The 10,846-nt window shown below is 43.3% G+C and overlaps 1 protein-coding gene across 1 annotated transcript; it reads right to left on the bottom strand.

Moving 5' to 3' along the window:
• Positions 1-318: 318 nt before the first annotated feature.
• On the bottom strand, positions 319-8,884 carry LOC124704533 (switch 2-like). Its single transcript, XM_047236803.1, has 8 exons — positions 8,516-8,884; positions 7,733-7,839; positions 6,142-7,060; positions 5,821-6,068; positions 4,771-4,897; positions 4,408-4,683; positions 3,338-3,572; positions 319-736 (listed from the first exon to the last, which is right to left on the bottom strand). Exons 1-8 carry the CDS (start codon positions 8,882-8,884, stop codon positions 414-416), a joined length of 2,604 nt encoding a protein of 867 aa, XP_047092759.1. The 3' UTR covers positions 319-413.
• Positions 8,885-10,846: the final 1,962 nt, after the last annotated feature.

Genomic DNA, 10,846 nt, shown 5'->3' on the forward strand with positions numbered 1-10,846 from the left:
ATGAGCTGCACACCACTCTGTCCTCCCCCTTCTACACCAAATAGACACGTGGCGAAGCCCCAAAAAAAAAATTACAGACAAAAACAAAAACAACGAACAGCGCTATGCAAATCCCAACAGCTCCCATCCGAAAACCCGAAATACACATGGACCCGTGGCCTGATAGACCACGCATCACATCTGATGTATCTGCATTGTGAATCTTAGAGACACGGACTGGAGAAAAAATGTATGGACGAATTACAAAAGAGCTAGCTATGATTTAGCATAAACCATTAAATTAAAGTAGTGTCGAGGCCTCCCCTAAAGAAAAGCATAAACACCTTTACAGACATCCAAACATACGTAAAACCCCTACACTACTCTGAAGGTCTATCAGAAAGTATGAATAGAAAATACTCTGAAGGCTCGCATCATTTACGCTTGATTATACTACTCCTTTTCTTCCTATGATTGTCCAGTACTTGCTGCCGCTGCAGAGGTGAGACGGATAGCAACCACTTGCTGAACTCAAGGTCGTTCATACCAACAGAAGATGCAACGCGGCTGAACTCCTTCCGTTTCTGTTCCTCCACTGAGCAAAAGTTCGCCCTGGTCGTGGGCTTTATTTGCTTCTTACTCTGCAGGCCCTCGGAGAGGATCTGTACACATTCTTCAGTAGCACCGTCATCTTTTTCGCTGTGTTCCTGTGTCCTCGTGTTGACAACATCCTCGTTCCGGTGAGCATACACTATTCCTGTTTGGAGGAAACAAACTCTATTATTACTTCATCATAATACAAAATACAAGGGGTAATATGGAGACAGAAGGGCTATATTTTGGAGAAGTCGTGTCAGCATGCAGAAAACATTTCCTTTGCAACCTTGTTCATGGTACGTTGACATGATAACATTATTCTGAATAAATAGCGAGCATGATAGAAAGACTAGAGCATGTTCTCTGCATCAATGTTAGGCCCCCGATGGGATCTGACGAGCTGGGATCAGTAAGAACAGCAATTTGAGAGGAATTAAGAGATAAACTTGGCAATTTCTAGATAGAAATTTTTTTTTTTTTTTTTTTGAGAATTCGGCAGGTGAGCTGCTCGATATATTAATAGAAGAAGATTTGGCTCAGTTAATGAGGGAAACCGGGCCCAAAAACCATACAGAGTGGCCGAGTTTATGAGGGAAACCGGCCGAAAAAACCGCACAAAAGTCGGGGCCTCATCGCCCACACGAAACGAGACCACCGACGACCAAACACACACCACCAAACCCGGAGCCGCTGCTCCGACGTCCCCTGCTCGGAGGCGAGCCGCAACGCCGCACGGCGTGGACGACCTGTAGCCCAAGCTACCAAGGCGACCATCCGCAGACCACGAACGCCGCGCCAAAAGATCCGGGGCCGCCGCCCGACTTGCCGCCCACACCGACCACCCCGTCGCGTAGGCCGGGCCGACGAGCTCGCTACCCACGCAGCACGAACACGCCACCCATGCCTTGCAAGACCATGACCACACCCCATGGAGTCATCGCTGCAAGACCATCCGAGGCCGCCGCCTCGGCGTACGTCAACCGTCCGGGGCCGCCGCCCCGGCATCCACCACCCTCGACGACAAGGCAACCAAGCACAAGCACCACCCATCTACCGCGCCACGAGGACTACGGACTCCAAAAGCGACGCCTTCAAGAAGGTAACGGCACAGTGTGTCGCCGCCGCCCGCTCCAAGGAGCAGAGGTTTTCACCCGGAGAACGCAGGAACTCGCGACAGCAGGAGACCAAGCTCCCCGATGAAGCCCTCAACAGGGAAAACGGTACCCAAGGGCACCGCCAACATCGGCACCAATGGTGCGAAGCTTTCGCCTGGAGTGTCAACGCTGTCGACTGTCGTCAGGCCCATCGTATGCCCTGGCAGAAGAGGTGTCCCGCCGAGCAGGGTGCCTTGTTGCCGTCCACCAAGCAGAAAACGGAGCTGGGAGGCGCCCATCGGGGCCCGCAGGGGCCCATCTGAGCCCACCCCACAGATCCCCGCGCGCGAGCGCCGGTGGCGCACAAGGCAGCGCCGTACCTGGCGGAAACCGCGGCCATCCCAGGACCCCGCGGGATCAAGGACGGGAGAACACGGCGCACACCGGGAGAGCTGGGAACGGCGCACAGGCCACAGCCCTCCAGGCCCAGATCGAGCCCGGGTGGGCCAAGATCGGGCCCTCCCCAGCCAGACCGCGCCAAGGCCGGGCGTCGCCGGACGGCGAGCTGCAGGGAGCTGCAGCGAAGGCCGAGACGGGAAGCCACGGCGAGGGGCGCAGGAGGGGCGGAGGACGGCGGCGACCTCCGGGGTCCGGCATGGCGTCCTCCCTCCGAGACGGGCCGCGCGGGATCCCGAGAGGCCTAGATCCTCGCCGCCCCCTTCATCGGCGGCAGGCGGCTTAGCCGCCGGCGGCCTTGGGAGGCGACGAGGGAGCGGGCGGAGGGGCTAGGTGGCGGCGGCGGGGTGTTGGGGCTTGGCTCCCCCGTCGCCTGGAGGGGGCGACCGAGGGAGCAGATAGGGGCCGCAGCCTTCTAGATAGAAATTGAATGTTCTCTGCATCAATGTCAGGCCCCCGATGGGATCTGACGAGCTGGGATCAGTGAGAACAGCAATTTGAGAGGAATTAAGTGATAAAATGCAGTAACTGAAGAACTGGAAATAAAGACAAGACAAAATTTAGGATTTGATTTCTTGATTGATTACCACAAGACACAATGCTAGCCTTATAAAGACATAGCCAGCTACAAATGACATCCTAGGTCAAATACCAATACTACCCTCACAACTACTAAACCACTAATAACCCCATATTTCCTACTTATCCTATTCCCTGACAATCAAGCTGAAGAGTAGAAAAGTAGGATCCAAACACAAATCCTGAGGCTAATAAAATGTAAACCTTGATCCAAGCAAAATTAGTTTTGTAGTGGAACCTTATAAAATGACATCGATTTAGCAAATGCGTAAAAAATTTTGACAGGACATGGAAAAATATTTTTTCTGATTATGTGAACGGAAGCGATCGATTTACAGTAAAGGTGTCTAGGTTGGACAGTAGGCCTAGAAAATTGGTTACAACACAGTACCTTACAAAAATAGACCAACACACATAAGCACGTATTTAAAATGATGAGATGACATACCAATCAAATGTTCAATTGCTAGTTTTCAGTATCAGTTTTTTTTAATCTAGAAATATCAAAAAAAAAAAAACCACAGCAGGAGTTACAGCTTCTGTTCAGCCATTTGTGCATTTGAAGCTTTCATGCAACATATGTCAACGAGATAAAATCAAGTGATTTAAGTCGAGATATTGACAAAACTTACCACAGTCAGCCAATGTCTGATTTTCATCACCTATTGCTGCTGTGGGAGATTTCATTTTCTCTTGTGTGCCAAATAAATCAGTGTCGACTATTTCTCTTATCCCTGTCGCTTCAGATGTTTTATCTTTCTCATGTTCTCCATGCATCTCAATAATCTCACTAGTGAAAAGCTTATCAGACAAGTCACGGAACAGATTGCAGATCCCAAAGAGCTCACCTTGAAATTTCTTATCATCCTGAAACAAATTAGTTCCCCGAATTACCCAAAGTTCCAAACAAGACAGAGCCCTAGTAGACCAATGTGTTGTAATCACACAAAAGCCCAAACTGAAATTAAACTAATATGTGCTTATAAGTGCAACTCCCTTACACTTACAGAACCCAAACTAACAGCTCAAGTTAAAATTAAACTAATACATGCCACTCTGCACAACATTGTGCAGTTCAACTGTTTACTTCATTCTAAATGCCATCTAACCATAAATATTCATGCATGTAGACTATAAACTGTATACTAGTTTGTAACAGTAACAATACATCAAGGTACATTTGAATACCCTGCATTAGGGGGAAACTCATCGATGATCTATAAGTGATACGAGATACAGCAAGACTCCAAGAGATTAATTAAATTCAAAATGTTGATGTTTAACTAGGTTTACTTGTCAAATTCTTTGAAACATGTTTCTAAAGTGTCAAAAGAAACATGTTTCTGAACTTCATATGGTCCTACTTTAAGTAATAACTGAATATTCAGTCCAAAAATAAAACAGTCATGAAATGAGATTATGAGAAGCATGGGTATTAGGTGATTAGGAGAAAATTATAATTATAGTGAGATACAAAAACTAAAATCATTTTGGTCCATATGTTTAGACCTATACTATTCTTTTAAAGATTATAACTCTAGTTCTTGATAGTCAATGTCTAAGAGAATGGACCAAATAAACCTAGTCCACATCACCTTTTGTCATTAACTTGACCACAGCTGTAAATACCCAAGTAGACAAGTACAGTACATCACATTCTCCACCTAATGTTATCGAAATTCTGAAATGATTGTGGTATTACCTGCACACCGTTAAAGTAACGCTTTTCTATTGTCCCTGAGACTGCAATGTTAGAAAGCTGCTGTTTATATATCTGTCGAGAATAAATGAGTTCTTCTAGTGAACCAGCTCCAAGTAGGCGAAATACTGTGACATGCCGTTTCTGTCCATATCGAAAGGATCTGTCTTGTGCTTGCAAGTCTTGAGCAGGATTCCAACTAGGATCAAATATCACCACACGGTTAGCACTCACAAGGTTAACACCTAAACTGCCTGCCCGAGTAGATATAAGGAAAACCTGCAGAAAAGTGATTCACAACATAAATTCGCTGAGTTCTCTCACATAGAATTGGTACTGAAAAATAAGAAATCAACAGATATTCACCTGTTTGCTAGGGCTTTTGTTGAACTCATCAACGAGCGACTGGCGTGCATTCATGGGGGTTGATCCATCCAAGCGAGAAAAGCAATAACCCTTCCTTATAAGAAACTTCTCTAGTATGTCAAGCATCCTATTTGTAAAAGTTTATATGTGAAACAAGAAAATTATATTCCACATACAGATGATGCTAGAAGTAGCATATCTAAAACATAACTATTTGAAAAAAAAAATGACAGAAGTAAATGCAACACTAACAATTACAAAGAAAGATGGGCTTGGTTGAACCTTTTTTTTAAGATCCAAAATACGCTCGATTTGGATTCAGTGGAAGTTATAAAAGGGATGGGTGCAAAAGTTGTAACTCATCAACATCTTATCATCATCAACATCATCGTTAATTGTACAAACCTAGGTTAAATAAAACTCCACCAGAGATCATTTTGGCATAAATATAAGCACTTCAATAATGGGCCCATGGGGGGTATCCTGGGTTACAACAAAGCGCACCCACTTACCCGTCAAGTGACAAAATTACAAATAATTGCAAATGACTAACAACTACTACAACTACATCAAAGCCTTTTTCCCAAGGAAGTTGGGGTAAGCTAGATATGAAACCCAACAAAAACATAAGGAAACCAAAATAAGGAGAAACAGAGAAAGAAAAAAGAAAATGAACGAGTAAACTAAGATTCCGGTAACTCCGGCTATGCCTTTTAGGAATAGCCGGTCCCAAGCCCGGGTAAAGTAGGAGGGTTGTGATAGGCTTGGCGAGCCAACGTAAAGAACAGACATTGCTTATGCAAATGGCTAACAATTGAAGAAAAGAGGAGACATTACTTAAATGGAAACAATTTTGTTTCGTGCATTTTTGATCTATCATCAAGTTATTGTTCAAAACCAAGAGATGTTATGAAAAAAAAATCTCGAATCGATATATGAAAAACTTGATTTGTTTACAGTCAAAATAAAGATTATTTTTGGATAGCTAACATATGGGAATATATCTGTTATTTTACTGAATAATCAATTCACACACAAACGAATAATCACCTGACAGAATAGCTGAAAAGAAGAATCTTGTCACCCTCTAGAGTCCATAGAACCATAAGTCTTTCCAGTGCACGCATCTTTCCACAGTGTTCTGAGTCGCTGAGACCCATGAAGTTTTCACTTTTAGCACTACCGCCAACTAATTCAATATCTGTATCAAACACAGCAGCCGCAAGCTCAGCGTCTTTCTTCTGCTTTTCGATCTCGTCCCTTGGATTGGGCTTTATCAATTCCAGATGGTTACTAATCTAATTGAAGTGAAACTAAGTTATAACAAATTCAAACTGAAACTTCCAAAATATTGCAAGAATCAGAAAATACCTGCTGAAGCTTGACAAGGCAAGGAAGAACAAGGCAGAAGGGGCATAGAGGACAGCCGTCCAGATTATCTCTGTGGAGATAGGACCAGATAATGCCATTTGGTTCAATTTTCTTGCAACACTCAACCTGAGTCAGAGGACTTCCGCAGCTACAGGGGAGATCTTTATTTACAAGGATTTGTATGTCAGGCTGTTGCAGCATTCTTCTGTAAACACGCTTTTGAACATCACTCATTCTGCAGAAAACAATATTATCTTCCTTCCCAAGCATGAGATGTCCAATAGTCTCCTCTTTTGTTCTTCTCAACAGGAATTTCCTCAGAACAGAGACAAGGTGCTTCTTGCGCTTATCAGCAACTTGAACAAATCTCTCAGGAGCACTTAATCTCTGGCCATGTTTTAAGGGTTCATCATAATATTCTCTAAAGTGTTCTCGGTCCCCCAAACAACCAGGTGCGGCCCAGTCAAACACATTAAATAATTCCATTATCTTATTCTGCATTATGGTTCCAGTGAGACCGAAGCGTTTTTGTGTAGTAATTCCCAAGCAAGCTGTATATAACTTCGATTTGTCATTCTTGAGACGGTGGGCCTCATCAACTACCACAAGTTCCCATGGGATGTCGCTTAAAACCTTGTCACGAGTTCTAAAAGTATCAAAACTGGTAATGAGCACCTCTAGTCCTTGACCTTCAATTTTTTCAAGAACTAAGTCACGATTTGGACCATGATAGACAGCAACAGAAAAACTGGCCCACTCAGAAAATTCATTTTCCCAATTTCGAATTACAGAAGTGGGACAGAGGATGAGTACAGGACCAGTCTTCTTTCCATTGTCTGCTAATTTCTCGCCATGGTCATTATCTTTTCCAATAACAGAGGACAGAAAAGCTATTGTTTGAATAGTCTTTCCCAAACCCCTAAATCATAATAAAAGAAAGCGTTAACAAATCTAAACGACTGTATGTCGGAAATATTGGCATGCCCATAAACTGTACGAAGTTAAATATCGTCACTAACTCAGTAAGACTACATTGATCGCATCAATGCCTTATGAAATCATATGGGTCATAAGTTCATAACCCCTCTATAAGTTAGCTGCATTTCTTTCACGGATGCCCGAAAGGTTCTGGAATGATCCTACTGTCATATATCCGTTTGTATGTGAGGATTCCTTACTTTGATAGTTTAAAATTCATGTTGATAGTTTGAACCGCAGATATTAAGAATATGTGGATGACGAAGAGCATAAGAAAAAGAATGGTAAAAAGATACACAGAACTCCACATTCATCATAATTTCTGCAAATCTACCTTATATCCAGACAGTTGTGAACCTAATATATCTCCAGTTAAGGCAAAAAAAAAATTGACAGTTCCCAATCTAACCAGTTGCAAGCCTAGTATTATCGACGGATAAGGAAAAGGAGATGGCAATTTTCAATCTATCAAAGCAAGCTTGGTTTTGCTTCCAAATACAATGGTTTACATGTGATTGTGGATGTTGTACAGTTTGCTGTAGTTCAGTCACAAAAATCTACAAGCATTCTTATAATATAGTAAGTTAGTGACAAAATAACTGCCAAATCTTACATGTCATCTCCAAGCACGCCACCATGGTTGTTTCTATACAGATTGTATAAGAATCTCACGCCATCCCTCTGGTGTGCAAGTAGCCTGCAATTAATTGATGGGGGAACCTAGAGCCAAGCAAAAGAAAAGTAGAGCAATGTGAAACCAATTATAGTACGTAAAATATCAACCAGAAGAAAAAACATTTCAGACAAAGTAGATCAAATAAATAATGCATGAGCACGGGTCTGCTTTATGAAATCCGAGCAGGTAATAACGCAACAACGTGCAACAGCCAAAGATGAAGGCATATGCCGCGGGTAGAATCAAAGAGAAACAAATTCCTATTGGAAGCATTAATCATTAGTCGGTGGTAGAATTGGTTCGTCACATGGGTGTGAGCATGAGCAAAACACTTTGGGTTCCGCAAATTTGCAACTAATGGTGACACCTAGTATTTGTCTTGTTTGAACCTATAATTTGTGTTAGAGCTCAATAATTGAAATGTTGAAAGCTACCGAGGCTAAACATATAGTAGGTCCCGGAGGATATTCAGGTTTTGTGTCAGTTTTCCTTGTCTGGTTAACCAGTACATGGATGTGGTGTTTGTATCGGTTTTCGGCCAATTTTCTTATAAACTGGCTAATTTCATCCGTCTTAATGAAAAGGGGGAGCTCCTGCTGGTTGCTAAAAAAATGTACTCCGTATTTAGGTTTTATTTGGCCGCGTGAATCCCCGTGAAGGAGGAGCGCCGAATTGTAACCGGCTTAGCGTAACTGGGGGAGGGGAGCATAACGATGGTACCTGGACAACGGGTTGCTCTCCGGGCGGCGAGAGCACGAGTGGCTCGTAGGGCCCGCGGGGCTCAAGGGCGGCCGCTGGTGGCGGGGCCGGACGGCGCCGGACGCGAGGAGCCACGTCCTCCTCCTCCGAGGAAGTCGGCAGTTCCGCCGCATCCTCCGCTACCTTGTGGCTCGGGGGTTTGGGAGGGGACGATTGGGGGGCGGGAAAGGAGCAGGTGGCCTCGAGGCGGAGGAGCTGCTGCGAGAGGGAGGTCTTGGGAGGCCGCCGCGTTGGGAGAGGAGGCGACGGCGATCGAGGCCGAGGTTGGCTGGGCGTGGCCGTGGAGGAGGAGCATGGGAGGAGGGCTTCCTTGAAGCGGTTGAGGGCCATGGCGATTGTCAGCGGCGGTGGTTTCCGGTGCGCGAAATTGGGAAATTGCCACTTCAAAACACCTCGTCTGATCGTATTGATTTCTTTTCTTTTTTTGGAAAAGGGTCCTGCCATTATTAAAAAGAAACATACAGACACTGTAATAAAAACAAAAATTACACCTAAATCATTGAGATGCCCTTACCCCAAGACTGTGTCGATGCCACGTCTGATCGATGGCACGCTACCACTACCGCTCCTCTCTGAATCGGTCTGACGTTGTTGGTTGCAGACGGAAAATCGTTGAATAGGTCTAGAAGACCACATCTGACCCAAAGACGAAGAGGAAGGAGTAGCCGTCGATGAAGCTCCTGACAACCCGAGATCCCCTCAGTCAAAAAAAAGTCCCCTTGATAGACACACCAATTGCCAAGATCCGAAAAGAATCAACAGATCTGACAACGTGAACCCCTAAAGGACCTTCGTTGACTTCGAACTTGACAAAATTGTTTATCGCAAAAGGTGAATTTCTCGACGAGATGGGTTAATCTTCGTAATCAGGACACACTAGCACAACGCAGAAAGCTGTTCCAAAGTTTTCTATTATAAGTGATACGGAAGCCACTACATGTGTTTTAGAGATTACGGTCAAGATTGCAACTAAACTAAGTAGATTATGTACTAAACCAATATGTAGTTTGATGAAATATTGTTGCTGTGGCAGCGATGGATGTGCAACTTACAAGGAAGCAAATGATGGGCCTTGGCTCCGCTAAATGGTTATGTGCCATAAAATTTAGGATAGTATCCATGTAGGAAAATCAAGTTTGGGACTTGATTGGATCTCCGGAAGACATGAAGCCTTGGACGTAAATGGATCTATAAAGAAACAAACATGAATTTTCAAACCCATTAAAAGGCTCGATTTGTCGTAAAAGGTTTTTCGAAAAAGTTCAAGAAGTTGACTACGATGAGATTTGATCTCAATGCTTAAAGTTCGCACGGGTTATATTAGCAATCGTCGTATATGGATAGCAAAACTAAGTTCCTTAACGGGAAGCTAACCAAGGGTATATATTAGGTACAAATGAGGATTTTATCAATCTAGAGAATGCTAGAAAGGTATGCAAACTTCAGCGAATGAAGCAAGCATCACGGAGTTGAGATTTTCGTTATGATGAAATGGTCGAAGAGTTTGATTTCACCACGAATGGTGAAAATGCTTGTATTTACGAGAAAATAAGTGGAAACACTAAGACATATTTCTAATACTTTATGTGGACAACATATTGTTGATTAGAAATGGTGTAGCTTTTGTTGACACGGTTAAGACTTCACTAAAAATAGTTTTTCAGTGAAGTACTTAGGAGAAACTAGAATATTGGGTATCAATATCTATAAGGATAGCTTGAGGCGACTATTATGGTGAGAGTGGATTTGGTAATCAGTTTTATAGTTGTGCATGCATCCATCAGTGTTGGATTCCTTTGAGATTTAGCGATCTCGGCTTGTGAACTGACGGCAACACACAATCCTAACGAAATCTACATTTCTTTATTTGTTGGAGTATCTTCTGGACCAGATGCTGACACCCCTATATCTCCTTATCAATCACTCTTCTTGCTCTCTCTCCGGAAAGTACCATGTGCACATGAGCACAAGTGCTCCTTGGGCTTTTGGATTTTTGAAAATTTTCAAAACCACGCTCTTTTATGTTTTCAAAAATTATGACATTAAATATGTAGATAGATTTAGACACGAGGAGTGTAGTCAAAAAAGTCCCATTAAAAAATACTTTGTATTTTGGAAAATACAAAAAAAGGCAAATTTCTGACTATAAATAGTAGTACAATAGTACGTATATTTTGTCAGTGTACTGTCAGAAATTTATCTTTTTTGCATCTCCAAAAATATAACGTATTTTTTGACGAGACTTTTTTGATTCCAATCCTCGTATACACATCTATCTACATATTTAATGTC

Source organism: Lolium rigidum, chromosome 3 (genome assembly GCF_022539505.1).
Source record: "Lolium rigidum isolate FL_2022 chromosome 3, APGP_CSIRO_Lrig_0.1, whole genome shotgun sequence".
Classification (NCBI taxonomy): Eukaryota; Viridiplantae; Streptophyta; class Magnoliopsida; order Poales; family Poaceae; genus Lolium; species Lolium rigidum.

Coding starts and splice junctions, on each gene's coding strand:
- LOC124704533 (XM_047236803.1), bottom strand. CDS start 8,884: ATGGCCCTCAACCGCTTCAAGGAAGCCCTCCTCCCATGCTCCTCCTCC. Junction 6,069..6,141: donor GCCTTGTCAAGCTTCAGCAG/GTATTTTCTGAT, acceptor CACTTCAATTAG/ATTAGTAACCATCTGGAATT. Junction 737..3,337: donor TCAGACATTGGCTGACTGTG/GTAAGTTTTGTC, acceptor TCCTCCAAACAG/GAATAGTGTATGCTCACCGG.